We start from the raw sequence: 18,207 nt of genomic DNA, 5'->3' as shown, positions 1-18,207 counted from the left end.
CTCCCAACGAGAATCGCAGCATCTTTAACTCTGCCACCTACAGCTCCACTTCCTGTCTTTTTGTCAGCGCCACCGCCTCCAAACCATACAACATAGCTGGTCTCACTACCGTCTTGTATACTTTCCCCTTCACTCTTGCAGCTACCCTTCTGTCACAAATCACTCCTGCAACTCTTCTCCACCCACTCCATCCTGCCTGCACTCTCTTTTTCACTTCTCTCCCACACTCTCCGTTACTTTGGACAGTTGATCCCAAGTATTTAAACCCGTCCACTTTCCCTACCTCAACACCTTGCAACCGCACCATACCACCACACTCCCTCTCATTTACACACATGTACTCCGTCTTACTCCTACTGACTATCATTACCCTTCTCTCCAGTGCGTACCTCCACCTCTCGAGGCTCGCCTCAGCCTGCTCCCTAATCTCCCTACCGATCATGATGTCATCCGCGAACATCATAGTCCATGGTGACTCCCGTCTGATCTCGTCCGTCAACCTGTCCATCACCATTGCAAACAGGAAAGGGCTCAGAGTCGATCCTTGGTGCAATCCCACTTTTACCTTAAACTGGTCTGTCATTCCTACCGCACACCTCACCGCTGTCGCACTGTTCTCATACATATCCTGCACCATCCTCACATACTTCTCTGCCACTTCCGACTTCCTCATAGAATACCACAACTCCCCTCTTGGCACCCTATCATAAGCTTTCTCTAAATCCACAAACGCACAATGCAACTCCTTCTGGCCTTCCCTATACTTCTCCGTCAACATTCTCAAAGCAAACATCACATCAGTGGTGCTCTTTCCTGGCATAAAGCCATATTGCTGCTCACAAATCATTACATCTCCTCTCAACCTAGCTTCCACTACTCTTTCCCACAACTTCATGGTGTGGCTTAACAACTTTCTGCCTCTGTAATTACCACAGCTCTGCACATCACCCTTGTTCTTAAAAATTGGAACCAGTACACTCATCCTCTCACTTTCCAAGACTTTATTAAATAATCTGGTTAACAGCCCCACTGCCATCTCTCCGAAACATTTCCATGCCTCCACTGATATATCATCTGGGCCAACCGCCTTTCCACTCTTCATCCTCTTCATAGCAGTCCTCACTTCATCCTTACTGATCCACCCCACTTCCTGATTCACGATCTCCACCTCTTCCAACCTTCTCTCTCTCTCATTTTCTTCATTCATCAGCTCCTCAAAGTACTCCACCCACCTTCTCAACACACACTCCTCGCTTGTCAGCACATTTCCATTTGCGTCCTTTATCACCTGAACTTGCAGCACATCCTTCCCAGCTCGGTCCCTCTGTCTGGCCAATCGGTACAAATCCTTTTCCCCTTCTTTTGTATCTAACTTCTCATACAGCTCGCCAAATGCCTTTTCCTTATCGACCATGGGCCATACCCAATATTTCTGCTTAGTTTTTGATTTCCATAGTCTCCTCTTGGGGGCTACCTGAAACCTTCTGATATATATTCCTCATATATATCTAAACCCAAAATCAATTGTTCCCAATATCAAAAAGTGAGTGTTACTAAGAATTTAACCAAAACAAAGAAATACATAAAAAATGGTTGCTATGGTAGTTTTACCCTAGCAACGGAGACATATAGGCATTTTCTGTGGGTTTAAGAGCACTGAAATATATCAAATGGACAGCAGAAATACTTTTAGAGGACTCCTTGCATGAAAACACATCCACAACATTGTTAAATGCTGAGAAGATTGTGTTTTTAGTATCTTTTGACATAATGAAATACAGGAAGTATAAATGGTCAAATAAGCACAGTTTTGAGCAGGTAGTAAAAAATCGGAATACCTCTGCCATCATCTTTTCATAAGAAAGTTAAAAATGCAAACTTCACATTGCTATGTACTTTCATTTCTAAAGAAAAAAAAATGCCCCTAATTTATTTTACATCTCTGACTGTTCACTGTGCCAATATTTGCTTGAAACAACTTCTATCCCACCTACCATACTTATTATTTGCTTATCCTCCTATTTCATTACGAAATGTTTCCCACTTTTCATTCTCAGAAAACCTCATACACAGGCACTTTCTTTTCCCCTCCATTCCCTCTCACTCCCCTCTCCTTTCATTCTTTCTCCTTTGTCTTTTCTTAATATCACTCTCTTCTCACATCTTGTATGTATTCATACAAAATAACAATAGTACAATTAATTACATTTTGTGTCTTCACTGGTAGCTTTATTACAACCTGAAGCATGAACTAACCAATTTATAATGTTATTCAATTAAGGATGCATACTTTTACAATGTATTATATAGTGCATCACAATACATATATTATTTCAAAACCTCCAATATTTGTACAATATTGCATTATGTATAATTTCTCAGAACATTTATAAGCATTATTGAGGTTGTAACTGGTCATTTACACAATGAATCTGTTTTTATCAATTCTATGAGGTCCTGATGTGATTATGTTAGTCATTAATGATCTTCAAGTAATGGTTTTGATTAATACATAAAAGCTGAAATATATGCTTAAATTAAAGCTAATATCAATTAGAAAACACAAATATGAATGATTTTCATGTCAAGTAAAATGTGTGTTTATTTTCAGCAAATTCCTAGATCTGAAATATTATAGTCGCAAATATATATGTACCTGCAACAACAAATGTGAAAATTTCTTCAAAAATCAAAGAGGATGCTGGGGTAAATTTTCCTCTTTTTCATACAAACATGTTCATGAGCATTAAATTTAAGATACATATCTAAAAGGTATTGTGTCCACAAACCATAAACGAAATCATATTTTTTTTTACACATTGGTTGGGCAACATGTGAAATGAGATCATAAAAGTCTGTAGTTTAAAATATGACTTCCATGTATTTTGAATAACTTGCAAATGTATCAAAAATCATGCATCTATTGTACACATCAGTTTTTTGTTGAATAACACATTCCAATATGTTCATCAGTCTTCTAATCTGTCACACACTTTTATCACAAGGCTTTCATGGCCTATCCTATCATCTTTTCTGCTCAACGTAATTCAAGTAAACCTGACTAATAAAATCAATAATTTGGTTTCTATGATCATTAACATAGTGCAGGTAACTTGCATATTTGTCCAACAAAAAAAAAAAATGCATACTAAGTTGGTCACAAAACAAAGTGTTACACATCACGTACGGTTAGGGATATCTCTTTTTTTTTTTTAAGGTTACAGATTTCTGATGACATGCAATAGCACTAGGCTTCCCCAGAGACGAACTGTATCCCTCCATTACCATCCTTACATTAATGAATGTAATCGATTATAATAAAAGTAACCATGAACCCATTTGGAATTCAAATGCATGAAATTATAGCTAAAACCATATGAATTTAGGTGTGTTTCAGTGAAATAGAATATATTTATTTAAATCTAAGAATTTCAATGAAATGTATCAAAATTAGTCTCTCCCAAAGATAATGACATAGACAGTCTGTATATCCTGCTGTTATCATGAATGTTTATCTATAATGATTAAAGTAATAATTGACAAATTTGATATTGAAATGCATGGAATTGAAGATGAAGCCATATGAACAAAGCACAACTGGAGATGTTCACTTGTACACTCTATAACCAGACTAACTGCAATGTGAATTATGTTAGGTGTAAGATATTCAAGTCTGGTAAATGTTTACAAAAAAAAAAACAAAAAAAAAACAAAGCTGGTAACAGAACAGTGTTACACATCATATACAGTTAAGAATATCACTTTCCAAGGTTAAATAAATATTTATCAAATTACAAAACTACAAAATCAAAAGATGAATAATCACCGAGAAAAAAGATAATGAACAATTCATGTTTTTTGTGGAATATGCATAAAATGTATAAGCTTGGATATTTCATCGAAAATGCAAACACATCATGTGTACATTCATAGATATTTGCTGAATTACAATCCTTAAAGGCAATGTCGTGTCTCCACTTTAAAAAATGAGCTGCATGGCCACTTATTATGCATTTAGTACTTAAAAATGAAAAACAAGTGATCAGAATTACCATACCCAGCTCCCCCCCCCTCCCAAGACTGCAGTGTTAGATTTAAGCATCCACTGGATAGTCATTAGTATGGTGATATTCAGTCAAATCTTTATAGCAACATCATACTTTTCAACATTTTTGTACTCTTGGTTATTTGTTCATCCATTTGAATATCAATATGAAATCCAGACTTCATAGTTCTACTTTTTTTTTAAATTGAGACTGAAATGTGAAACAATGTTCTTAATCATTTAACCTCAACAAAAACAAAAAAACAAACAAAAAATGGTCACTGCATGATGAAGGATGATGAAGACGCATTACAGATACTATAAATCTATCTCATCCTCTGAGTCGGGGTCATCCATTTCATGGTGTTCAAGTTCTTCTGCTGAAACTGATACATTTTCACAGCCTACATAAGAACACAAATCTGTGCAAGGAAGCTTGTTGGCCAAACAAGAACATCGACGCTGTGAACACTGCATCTTCTTGCATGAGCAGTATGACAACTCCATGACACTCGCAGGTGCAGGGGGTAGCTCCATCCAGTCGACCACTAAATAATCCCCATCAGCTTTCCATCCATGATTTGTTGGAGATGGAATGTTGGGCATGGTCTCAAGACATCGCTTATGGATTGCTGCCTGATAGTTTGCACGTTGTATATGCTTGTGCAACGAGTCCTTATTAGGAGGTAAGCACTTCTCTACACATCTACCAGACTTGAACATCTGATACCTGGCATGATTCACATCTTTGCAGTTAGTCTGGCCATAGAGTACACAAGTGAACACCTCAAGTCCTGCATAGAGAGTTTCAGGAATCTCAAAAGCTGCCCCCAGCTTCTCAAATGTTGAACAGTGCTCTTGAATTGCCATCAAGATTTTCACAGCCTTCACTTTTCCCATGCCATGTAGGGCACTAACTGAATCACAACCAGAGAAGCAGTGAAATCCTACAAGAGCTGAGCACACTTCCTTTCCAAAGTGATGGAATATTTGCTGAACATCAATTGTGCGTTTGTTCTTTCCTTTCCCGGTGTGAAAGTAGAGCTTGGCTTCAATATCCTGGCAGAATGCAACACACAAAACAAACACATCTGTGTCTGGGCTGTTGATGATGACGTGATCAGTTGATCTGCCTGCAAATTGACTGTGCAATAGAAGTCGTGTGTCAGCCTCTTCTTGGTTTGTGTATAAGGATTGGATGGGAATTACTTCCAGGTCAGTTTTCTTGTCATTCTGACGAAGAGCGTGGCATTCACTTCCATGTCCAACAATGATGGTTATGTCCTGAATGATTTCCAATGCACTGTTGCACCAGTGTTTGAATAGAAACTGGAGCAAATTCTCCTTATTCTGACCGCATGCCAAAAACTTTGCCCATTGTTTTGGTATCTTCTGTTCAGGAGAGAAGATTTTCATGACTTGCGTTCTTTGCGTTTTATCGGGGGGTGGGGGGGGGGGACAATAGGATACATTAGAAGCCTTAAATGCCCACTTTTTTATTCAGAAAAGGGGCACTTTTTCATTTTTTATCCCCCCTTAACTATATGTAGACCTAGCTGTCATTTTTTTAAGTCTACACTATTTTAAGGCATTCAGTATGACATCACATATAGAATTTGGCTTTGCCTTTATCATTGAGATGGTATTTCACTACATTTGTCAATTTGTACATGCAAAATACACAAGGGAACATTTAAAGTTAGCTTGGTTCTTGATTAACACAAACAGTCAGAAGGCAATGCAACATTTGACAATCTATAAATATGGACTGTTATTGCATTGCCTATATTGCCTGTCATTTGTTTTGTACCACACACATACTAGTGTGTGTTATGTAAGGAATCTGGATCAGGCAGTGAAAGGGAATTTTTTCACTCCCTTTCAAAAGTGAACCCTTTAACCAAATTATTTTCTTTAATATTCATTGTTGCATTTTGTGGCATTCACTACCAAATGTAAATTTAATGTTGTTACCATTCAGAAAATACTTGGGCTTATTGATATCACATTTTGAAACGGTGAAATTTTGATGTGAAAGTTGAAGTCAAGAGGCAATTATTACAATACTGGAGATGCTAAAGTCCCTAACTTAAGCTGGCCTATGTGTGATGAAACAGTAATGTAATGCTGTATAGCCAATAAGCTATACAGCAAAATAGCCATAAAGGCGTAAGGTCGCAACCTTACGGTCGGCGACAGTCGTGGATGTGTAGATCACACCTACTACGTATGTGGTCAATGCATATGCTATGCTATATTGACCACATACGGACAACTGTACAAAATCATGGCAATTATTTTTGTACTGGCACACGTGTGTTATGTATAGGGTCAGGCAGTGAAACTGACTTTTTTCGCTCAGTTTCAAAAAGAACACTTTGACCAAATTATTTTCCAAAATTTTCATTTTTGCATTTTGATTCATGATTTTCATTACCAAATGTAAATTTAATGTTGTTACCATTCAGAAAAAACTTGGGTTTATTGATATCACATTTTGAAAAGGTGAAATTTTGAGGCAAAATTTGGAAGTCAAGAGGCAATTGTTTTTACATTACACACATGCGATGGAGGTAGGCCTATGTGTGGTGTAGATCTCTATTTATAATATGGCCAATAATATGCATTGCATGTCCAGAAAAAAAGGTGTGGTATTTGTACCAAATTCACTGGAATTGACTCAAAATGTACACTTTAAATATAATGTGTAACATCTAAATTGCACTTAAGCTCAAGAAATTTAACTATTTCTTGGACATTTCGGATGACTTGTACCAATTAATTTGATAAGCCCACTCAAGTTTTAAAAGAACCAAATCACAACACAAATATTAATGCATGGGACTGTGATTTAAAAAACTGGCCTAACAACACTTTTGCAACCAAAGCCCGATTTCATTAGTCATCATTATATTATTATCAACACATAATATAATGGCAGAATAAATTACCTTTATGTCCTGATCATTCTTGCTTTTCCTGGTCCTCTCACTGGTGAAATGCACAAAAAATATGCGATAAGATTCCTGTTGCAGAGCTGCAGCATTCCCATGCTAGCAGAACAGTGCACTTGCTTAGGACTCAGAGTACAGGGCCTGTGATTGGTCAATCACATTCAGGTCCCCAATACCCCAGCTGTGATTGGTTATTTAAGGAACAACTATGACATCATCACTGGAGAAAAGAGGTCTGCGAAGTGCACTGATTTTGGCACCTTTACGTCAGAATTCTGAAAAAATGCTCAAAATTCAGAGATGGGAACATTCACCATTGGTCTTACACACATGTCCATTGAACATTTAGAGCAAAATAAAGTAGCCCCCAGGTGGATACTACGGAAGTGAAGAATTTTGAGGCTTGGCCCATGGTCTATTAGCCTTCACCACCTCTCTCTTCGCCTTGCGCTGCCACTCCTTGTACTTCTGTCGACTTTCTTCATCTATCTGGCTATCCTACTTCTTTTTCCCCCTACCACTTCTTCCTTATACTTTCCTGTACTTCCTCGTTCCACCACCAAGTCTCCTTATCTTCTTTCCTCTGTCCAGATGTCACACCAAGTACCTTCCTAGCTATCTCCCTCACCACTTCTGCTGGAGTTGCCCAATCATCCCACCCCTCTTTACCACCATCCAACACCTGTCTCACCTCCTCCCTAAATTTCACGCAACAGTCTTCCTCCTTCAGCTTCCACCATCTGGTCCTTGGTTCAGCCCTCACTCTCTTCCTCAACCTGACCACCAATCGATGCTGTCGAGCTACACTCTCCCCTGCCACCACCTTACAGTCTCTAATCTCTTTCAGGTTGCATCTCCTGCTCAAGATGTAATCCACTGCGTGCACTTTCCTCCACTCTTGCACGTCACCCTATGTTCCTCCTTCTTGAAATACGTATTTACCACTGCCATTTCCATATTTTTTGCAAAATCTACCACCATTTGCCCTTCCACATTCCTCTCGTTGACCCAAGTATTTAAGCCCATCCACCTTCCCCACCTCAACTCTTTGCAACTGCACCATATCACCACCCTACCTCTCATTTACGCACATGTACTCCATCTTACATTTGACTCACAATTCTCCTCCATTTGAAATTGATGGTTGCCCCTGCACAAGACTGTGTGCACAGTCTTATTTGGGGACAACCATTATTCAAAGAAAGATGTAGGGATTGTTTCACGTGATCATTTCTTGTGACCATGCCTGCCTTGTTTGCATACTTTTTGGAGTAACATCCCGACATTCTTTTGCATTTAAAAAATGTTTTTGTTACTTGGCAAAATTTGTTTCCAAAGCCAGGCTCTGACTTGGCAATCTTCCAGCATGCAGTCTTTCATCGGCACATCTAAACATTTATCTACTTTGAAAGCCTTCATCCACAGTGGTATTGATCATTGCTTTCCCCTTTGGGCCCTGTCTTGTATCTTGCTCAGCTTAATCTCATGGACACCAAGGCCGATAAAATAATTTGTATTTACTGTGTTGAAGCTACAGTAAGTCTCTGGGCCGATTACCTTCACATTTCAGACTGGTCAGTGGTCTCTCTGTCTTCTACCACCTCTTTCTGGTTTTGCCCTTCCATGCTGTGTCTCTCCCAGGTTCTGCAGGGTGCACACAATCTACCAGTAACCCTCTTTTGATGAAATTCACAAAATCCAGACTCATTGCTCACCGCCACTCGACTATTTATCTTTTCTTTCTCAGTCTGTTCAACCTCATTCTTCCCTCCAGGGTGACAAGACGACTGTTTACCACAATCTTCAGTCATCCACCATCTCCACCCTCGATCTTTTGTACCATCATTAACCCTCCAATCGTACCTCTTCCCTGTGGGATTATATGATACTGCCACCTTCAACCTCTTCTTCCTTTTATTTATTTATATTTTGTGACTGAGTTTGCTCTTGCCTCCAGCTTGTTCAACCCTTCTCTCCTTGCTCTCATTCCTCTCCAGGTCCTATTGTTATGAATTTGGAAGCCTTGTGCGCACAGACAGCAGTCCCGAAGCTTAGTTATTTCGATAAGTATGTGTTTATAGTTGGAATCCCTCCTTCTGTCTAATGGGAATTTCGTGTGTGCGCTACGAGTTATTTTTTAGTTAGGTTTTTGTGGACAACATCAACAACAACAACATCCCTCCTTCGCTCCTGCCACCATCAGCCTTCCTCACGCGTATGCGTGCCGAGCACAGACGTGAGCGGGGCTTCCATCGCCTCAGATCGGAGCCCCACTCCAAAAAAGGGCATGGAATGTTTCCTCTGCCCAATGAGCCAAGGGTGAGCATCACACGCGTACCCCAGCCAATGAGAAGCCAAAAACGCCGAGGAGTATCAGTCGAGTGGTGAGCAGTCATTGTGGCGATTGGCTTGGTCTGCGGTCGAGGTTCGAGCGGTCTGCGGTCATGGTTCGAGCGGTCTGGGTTGTGGGTTTGAGTCCCACCGTGGTGGTTTGCGTTGGAGCGCTCGAGCTGGGATCCCCGTTCCCATCCACGAACTGCGAGCTCCAAAAGTGCGGGTCCGGTGGAACCGCACGAGGCGGGGAGGTACTCAGATAGGCCCTGCCCTCAGCTCACCTTCCCTCTCGAGCCGTAGGGCCGAAAATAGACCATTGAGGTCCATTTCTTTTTGTTTGTGTGTGTGTCCGTGGGCCCTGTCTTTAAGTCGGATTGATTAAGTGTTTTTCATTGTACATTATTTGCATTCTTTTATTCGGATAACTCTGCTCTTTGTGTGCTCCCTTTCCCGATTATTGTAAAATAAATCCCCTGTTAAATGTTCCAGTTCGTAGCCTGTCATTTCTTCCATTGACCCAGCACGGTGTGGGCTTGAGAAATAGTAAGGCCGTTTGGGCCGGTAAATTGTTCATTTGGTCCGGCGCGGCTTTGGTAACTTCTGCTCGGTTACGCTGGATCCGAGTCGGTGATAGCGACTCGATTTGGACAAAGTCGGCAGAGGGTGTGGTTTCACCGGTAGTTGGACGACGTGGGTACTTAGGTATATTGAAATTAGGCAATTAACCCTACCCCACGCCGTCAAAATATTGGCGATCACGGTCCACTAAGGGACCCATGACCTTTCGGACTTATCCGAGTCACGACCTAAATTCCGGGTGTTCGGTGGGAGACTGCTCTACTGCTCCACCTCGTGGTCGTTTATCGCCACCGAACCCCGGCCCACAACACTATATTCCTCCAAGTCATGACATTTTCTTCCTCTACCCTGCATTTGGTGCGTCCCACCTGCCCCCTCCCCCACCTCTTCTCATTGTTGTTCCCTCTGCCACATAAGGTGGATGGAGGTTATGTTTTCACCTGTCTATCTGTCTGTCTTTCTTTGAACAGGATATCTCATAAAGTTGTGAATGGAATCAAATGAAATTTGGTATTGAGGTTTGGTGTGTGACGAGGATGAAATTATTAGGTTTTGTTGATGATCCGGATCCTGGAATTTTTAAAAAAGTAATTCTTCGCCATTGAGAGATGGGGCCAAAAACTATATACAGCACGGTATCTCGAAATGTTATGGATGGATCCAGACGAAACTTGGTGGACAGGATGGGTATGTGACGACGAATTGATTCGATTTTGGTGAAGATCCGAGATGTTCAGGTTTTTAAGTTATCCTTCACCATTGAGAGTTGGGGCCAATAACGACCTACTGTATGTATAGCATGATATTTCAAAAAGTTGTGAACGAGTTATGACAAAACTAGGTGGAAGAGTTTGTTCAGTGACAAGAACAAGGCGATTCGATTTTGGTTCAAGTCCGGGTCCATATCTGGCCTATCAGTGGGAAACGAAACTAAAACTGTTCAGCCTGGCGATGGATGGGATGGGGTTTGAAACACCTACCCTTCAGATTCACAGTCAATGCTCTAACCATTATGCTACCAAGTCTGGTTGACGCTGTAATTATGCCACGAGTTTTTTTTTTTTTTTTTTTGGTCCACAGAGTTTTGTCATAACCATTATGCCATCAAGTCTGGTTATTAACCTCCATCCATCGAAGATGGATGGAGGTTACTGTTTTCACCCCTGTCTTGTTTGTTTGCTTGTTTGTGAACAGTATTACGGAAAAACTCCTGGACGGATTTCGACGAAACTTGGTGGGGGATGAGGTATGGTCCAAGGATCATGCCATTAGATTTTGGACTTGGTCCAAAAAAAAACTTCAAAAATTTTGCAACTTTTTTTCAAAAAAATTTCGATTTTATTTGAAAAAATATTGGATTTTTTTTTTTTGCATTTCCACATGTTTTAAGTGGTTTCCAACCCCCCCCCCCCCCAAAAAAAAAAAAATTCTGCAACTTTTTTTTTTCAAAAAAATTTCGATTTTTTTTTTTTTTTGGCATTTCAACATGCACGTCGATCTCGTTTAGTTTATTCAATCGTGGTTCAGTAGAGTCTGATCTGTTTTGACCTGCAATGAATAGGCTATCAGGTTCATTTCAGTGACCCAGCAGTATTGGCGGCGGAGGTTTTGCACTCTTCCGAGTGCTCCGCCATCGAAGATGGATGGAGGTTACTGTTTTCACCCCTTTGTTTGTTTGTTTGTGAACAGTATTACGGAAAAACTCCTCGACGGATTTTGACGAAACTTGGTGGGGGGGGGTTGGTCTGGTCCAAGGATCATGCCATAAGATTTTGGACTTGGTCCAAAATCCAATATGGCCGCTATGGTGGCCAATTTGAAAAAATATTTTAATTTTTTTTTTTTTTGCATTTCTCCATGTTTTAAGTGATTTCCAACCCCCCCCCCAAAAAAAAATTGTTGGAGAAAAAAAATTTTTTGCAACTTTTTTTCAACAAAATTTCGATTTCTTTTTTTTGCATTTCTACATGTTTTAAGTGATTTCCAACCCCCCCCCCCCCCAAAAAAAAATGTTGGAGAAAAGAACTATAACTCTGTGAGCACTGTTGACATCATATTTAATGAATAAGATATAAGGTTCACTTGAGTGACCCAGCAGTATTGGCGGCGGAGGTTTTGCACTCTCCCGAGTGCTCCCCCTCTCGTTGCGGCTGATTTTGGAACTTCAGGTGGATATACCCACGTAAAATCAATTTCTGTCTCAAGGAATCTAGTTATGACGAATGAATTGAGTATGTAATAGGGAAAGTTGCAAACTATAACTCTGTGAGCACTGTTGACGTCAAATTGAATGAATAGGATATCAGGTTCACTTGAGTAACCTCGCATTATTGGCGGCGGAGGTTTTGCACTCGACCGAGTGCTCCCCCTCTCGTTGATGCTGTAATTATGCCACGAGTCTTTTTTTGGTCCACCTCGTTTTGTCATAACCATTATGCCACCAAGTCTGGTTGACTCTAATTATGCCACTAGTCTTTTTTTGGTCCAACTCGTTTTGTCATAACCATTATGCCACAAAGTCTGGTTAACCTCCGCCATCAAAGATGGACGGAGGTTACTGTTTTCACCCCTGTCTTTGTTTGTTTGTTTGTTTTTGAACAGTATTACGGAAAAACTCCTGGACGGATTTCGACGAAATTTGGTGGGGGGATTAGGTATGGTCCAAGGATCATGCCATTAGATTCTGGACTTGGTCCAAAGTCCAATATGGCCGCTATGGTGGCCATTTTGAAAAAATGTTTTAATTTTTGTTTTTGCATTTCTACATGTTTTTAGTGATTTCCAACCAAAAAAAAAAAAGTTAGAGAAAAAAAACAATTTTGCAATTTTTTTCAAAAAAATTTTATTTGAAAAATATTTGAATTTTTTTTGCATTTATACATGTTTTAAGTGATTTCCAACCCCCCCCCCCCCTAAAAAAAATTTTGCAACTTTTTTTTTCAAAAAAATTTCGATTTTATTTTTTGGGCATTTCTACATGCACGTCGATCTGGTTTAGTTTATTCAATCGTGGTTCAGTAGAGTCTGTTCCGTTTTGACTGACAATTGGATATCAGGTTCACTGAAGTGACCCAGCAGTATTGGCAGCGGAGGTTTTGCACTCTACCGAGTGCTCTCCCTCGAGTTGACGCTGTAATTATGCCACGAGTCTTTTTTTTGGTCCACCTTGTTTTGTCATAACCATTATGCCACCAAGTCTGGTTGATGCTGTAATTATGCCACTAGTCTTTTTTTGGTCCACCTTGTGTTGTCATAACCATTATGCCACCAAGTCTGGTTGACGCTGTAATTATGCCACTAGTCTTTTTTTGGTCCACCTTGTGTTGTCATAACCATTATGCCACCAAGTCTGGTTGACGCTGTGATTATGCCACTCGTCTTTTTTTGGTCCACCGAGTTTTGTCATAACCATTATGCCACAAAGTCTGGTTGATGCTGCAATTATGCCACAAGTTTTTTTTTTTTTTTTTTTTTTTTTTTTTTTTTGGTCCATCTTGTTTTGTCCTAACCATTATGCCAGCAAGTGTTTCTCGCTTCTTCTTGAGCCTTGACTCAAGAGCTAAAAAAAATTTTCAGTTTTTTTTTTGAAAAATTAATCTAATATACACATCGACTGCTTCTTACGTCTCCCCTTTTTGTAACTGCCTTCGAGACGCCGTTTCTTCCCTCCAGTGCTTGAAGCAGACAGTGCAACTCTAGCTTGTGTCATTTTTCATCCTGACCCATGATCTTTATTTACTCCAATTAGGCATCTTAAACCCAACCCTTTTACTGGCTGGTTTCAGTGTTTCCTCCCCTTCTCGCTCTCTTCTTTTCCTTTTTGTTATTCTCCTGCTGGTTATGCCGACTTTTTACCCCACTTGTTCGTTTCACCTTGCATTTTTTTGAGAGATGAGAGACTAAAAGCTGGAGTTGCTCTTACCGAGGGACCAAAAAATTATTGTTGGAGCTTGCTGATGAATTGACACTTTCTGCATTCAGTAACTTAAGAGGAATTTGTGCTTGTACAAGGTTGTAAGTCACAGATTTGATCAGCTAAATTATATTTAGCAGTATTGTAAATGTCATATCCATATAAGACTGACACTGAGTTATGTGCAGGTGAAAACTGTTCTGCAAAAGTGGAAAGCCTCCAAGAGGACAATGATCCATCTGCCTCAGAAGCTTTGAGATGTGCTTCGGTAAAGGAAGAAATAGATGATCATGGGACAGATGACAGTGTTGCCTGTTGGGAAAATGGTAAGCAGAAACGTATTGTGGATATTGAAGATCGGTATTATTGACTCAGTTTATGCATTTGTGAGCTGAATGCAGCTTTTTTTGTATCCAGGGTGACCACAAACAAAACGGTACCAACCTTAACCCTAATAACTTCCTCCATACTAATGATATCCTCTTACCTTTTTTTGCAGGTGCACAAAAGTGGACTTAGTGTGTTGTCAGTCGATTTAGAATTGGTCAACCAACAACGTGGAACAGACAACAAAAGAAAAATCATAATTTGAAATCTTCCTGGGAACGAAATCCTTCAAGGAGATTAAAACCAGTTTTATGCTTAAGGGCATCGTCCACTAAGGAAGGTCACAATCCATATCTCATCTCAAAACAACAATCAAGGCCGGCATCTGGAGCATGTGCTCTAACCTCAATAAAATCAAGGACATGAAAGATATCCATCTGAAAATTTACATGGTGATCTTGCTTCATGTGAAGCAAATGTACACCAAAGAACATGTTATTTTATATCAAAATAAAGGTTTATTCAATTGAATGGGTAACGTCTTTTTTTGGAGGGGTGCTGAGGGGCGGGGGGGTTCATACTACATAATGTCGTCTAGTCTCGTGGAAGGGCTGGAGCAGAATGGAATGGAGCAGAGAGGGAAAAGGGGGGGGGGGTGGTGGGATGCCACCAACAGAGTTGAAGTGTGAGTGAGGTCAAGTGAAGGGGGAGAAGGACATGTGGGGTGAACAAGCTGCAAATAAGCTATAACCCAAAAACAAGATGAAGAGGAAAGTGGGAATGAAACAAAAAATGAACAAACCAACGCACAAAAAAGCTACAAGGACACTCGGTAGAGCGCTTACCTCTGCCGCGTAATGCCTCATCCATGAGAACATATCGGACCCAATACAATTTTGAAATATCATGCTATACAGTTCTATATCGTTTTTGATCCTATCTCTGGGTGAAGAATCACTTAAAAATGTATCGGATCCATATCCGGATCTTCACTAAAATTGAATCAATTCTTCCTTTGCTCACACCCAACGTGTCCACCAAGTTTCATACGAATCCGTCCACAACTTTTTGAGATATCATGCTATATATCGTTTTTGGCCCCATCTCTCAATTGTGCAGAATCACTTTAATAATTCAAGTTGTCGTATCCGGATATTCACCAAAATCTAATCAGTTCGGCCTTGTCACACACCAAACCTGTCCACAAAATTTCATCCGGATCCATCCACAACTTTTTAAGATATCCTGTGCAGAAACGGACAGACATTAAGGTGAAAACATAACCCCCTCCACCTTCGGTGGTGGAGGTAACAAATTAAAAGAGGTGAAGGAGAGGGGGAAAAATTCACAATAAACTGATGTAGAGGTGAGCAGCAGTCTTGAAGTCCTGGTGGGAAAAATAGGACTGAAAAGACCTGGGAAGTTGATTCTACAAGTGAAAACAAAGGGGGAAAAAATGGGTGGAGGTGAGCAGTGAGGCTGGATATATATATATATATATATATATATATATATATATATATATATATATATATATATATATATATATATATATATATATATAATTTTTTTTTTTAACAAAAAGAGGGTGACTGAAAGACTGTGTGTGCCCAGCAGAAACCTGTGAAGAACAACCGAGGGAGGGCAGAGGGTGCATGAGCAAAAAGGAGGCAGTGGAATACAGAAACCATCAACCTGTCTGGAATGCAAAAGCAATAAAGTAACACACCTCTACTCAGCTTTGTCACCAGATATTCCAATGATTAAGAGAACCTTGCTGTCCATGGCATCAAGTTGAGCAAGATGTGAGACAGGGGTGACAGCCCAGAGGGGAAACAGAGCAATACTCCAAGTTGCAGATGGAGGTGGATAAAATTGCAGGTGTGCCATGGAAGGGCTTCACATGACAGAATGCCCAGGGTCTGGCTTTGAAGGCCAACTGAGAAGTGTGGTTTGCCAAAGAAATAATATGGCTGCCAATGAGGGTCAAACGTTTGACTGAACTGCTTCAAGAGGATTGTTCAGGAAGTAGTGAGGGTGTGGGGGTTTGGTGGAGGAGGTTCGCCTGATGGTCCTTTCCAAGAAACACTGTGAGAGTGTGGGGTTTGGCAAGATTGAAAGGCATATTCCAAGTGTTTGACCATCTCATCATTCTAACAAGGTCTGCAGAGCAGAAAGCCTGCTGATTGCCACATCTCTCATCCTTAAGAAAGGTAGAGGGTGGAGTCATCAGCAAAGACATTGTTGTGGTTCTGCAAAACCACATGCCTCTAAGACTATGGCACCCAACAAACAGTGATCCCCAGGCAGTTATTTAATGAGTCTTTGTGCCGTTAACCCACTCAACATGAGGGGAGGACGAACGGGACGAAGTGCGTTGCATGGGTCTTGTAGTTAGGTCTAGTAACTATCTCTGATTCATAAGATGATCCCTATTATAACCATGTCCTTTTAGCCATAGCACAAAACAAGCATTCAAGCGCATGCCATTCAATAGGCAATTTATAATAAGCACACCCTGATTCCTCCCATGGCTCGTATCCACCACATCTCTGCTGCACCCTCCATAACCTGCACACGAGAATCATGCGCCATTATTTTGTTCACACCTGCATGCCAATTCCCAAGCGGCACCTCACCTTACTTCACACCTCGCTCACCAAACCTCACCACTTTGACAACAAACACCTCCTGCACATGGGAAAAAATATTCCCACACCCCCTCGTACCTCTGCATCGTTACAATTCGCTACTCTATTTTGAGGAGTACCGCGCGGCGCTGAGGACAATCCGATGCTGCACGATGCTCGACCACGCAACAGACGCTAATAACTCTGCCACGTCTCACTGGGGAGATCCCAGGTGAACATCTGGAATTGATACAGCCCTCATCCAGTCATCAGACCACAGCAAGACTGGGGGCAATGAGGAGGGGTCGTGAGAAGAGCGATCCAGGAGTTTGGTTTGGGTTCCGGGTGTGCATTTTGGCCCCTGAAGGAGCCCGTGGGTGGCTGAGAAAGTCCGCTGTCATTCGACATTCAGACTGCACTCTGTGCACAATCAGGGCCGGGGTGCTGGCTCGGGGAGCATGCTCTATGTTAAGTCAGGAGCTCCGAGCCGTGCCGAAGCTGGTAGGCAACTGAGCTGGTTTCCGGTTCCAAAGCCTGGCAGGGCATGGCTAGGGCCACTGTAGCCCAATAGAGGAGCAGGATTCAGGCCACAGCGCGTCGCTTTCCGGTCATCACCCCACCCTTTGCCTGGGGTTTATAAAAGGGGTAGCGTGGAGCCGTTGGTCTCCCCTCTCTCTTCCATCTCTGTCTCGCTCTTCTTCAGAACATTATTGGTGTACGATTGCAAGAATGCGCTTCTACTTCTTCGAGAGCCTGATCCAGGGTGACTGCCATCCTTCGAGACTGCTGTGCTGTCGACGTTCTGCCACCCCCGCGCAGACAGACGGACCAGTGCGGAGCGCATGTTGCCACAAGCCCCGACAAATAATAAAGCGGGAGATAACGTGCCATATCACGAGGTGGGAACGCACAGGCGGAGCGTCCCACAGAGGTACATGCTACAACATACAGACTTTCATGCAGACCTTTACGCAGCTACATTAGGGATCTTTCTCCTCACGCATGTATTCTCCTCTCTCTCTATCCACCCCTCTATCCCGTCTTCTTTGGACACACAAAGAACATCATTACTGACTTGCAATCGCATTTTCCTCTGGTGCGACACTGCACTGCCCCCCACTCCCACTTAAGGTGGGATCACTCAAGCGGAGCATCCCCCAAAGCATACTGGGTTTGCATTGGTCTGCTGATCGTGCGAGGTATTGAGAGGTTGTTTACACTCACCTGCTGTGTGTGTGTGTGTGTGTGTGTGTGTGTGTGTGTGTGTGTGTGTGTGTGTGTGTGTGTGTGTGTGTGTGTTTTAGAGCCTGTCCGAGCATAAATTAAGATTGTGGAAGATATAATGGGATAACTCTGCTTTTGTAAGATTGCTTGTCTTTTGCTGCACCCCACAAATTCCTTGCTATCCCCTGCTGTGCATAAACA

The 18,207-nt window shown here is 41.4% G+C and overlaps 2 protein-coding genes across 4 annotated transcripts in view; one reads left to right on the top strand and one right to left on the bottom strand.

Moving 5' to 3' along the window:
- The window catches only part of LOC147027917 (uncharacterized), a 28,523-nt gene extending 13,840 nt beyond the window's left edge, over positions 1-14,683 (top strand). For all 3 annotated transcript variants that reach the window (XM_085877754.1, XM_085877755.1, XM_085877753.1), the window contains exons 4-5: positions 14,014-14,151; positions 14,325-14,683. In XM_085877754.1, the coding sequence (XP_085733880.1) occupies positions 14,014-14,151; positions 14,325-14,344 (158 nt within the window). In that variant the 3' untranslated portion in view covers positions 14,345-14,683. The remainder of the gene's footprint in view (positions 1-14,013; positions 14,152-14,324) is intronic.
- Positions 4,335-5,461, bottom strand: LOC147027918 (uncharacterized). Its single transcript, XM_085880242.1, has one exon. The coding sequence runs from the start codon at positions 5,459-5,461 to the stop codon at positions 4,364-4,366; it is 1,098 nt and encodes a 365-aa protein (XP_085736368.1). The 3' UTR covers positions 4,335-4,363.
- Positions 14,684-18,207: the final 3,524 nt, after the last annotated feature.

The sequence above is a fragment of the Eptatretus burgeri genome, chromosome 4 (assembly GCF_056783735.1).
Source record: "Eptatretus burgeri isolate ZD-2024b chromosome 4, Ebu_testis_v1, whole genome shotgun sequence".
NCBI classification, from domain to species: domain Eukaryota; kingdom Metazoa; phylum Chordata; class Myxini; order Myxiniformes; family Myxinidae; genus Eptatretus; species Eptatretus burgeri.
This window is presented reverse-complemented; position numbering and strand designations above follow the sequence as displayed.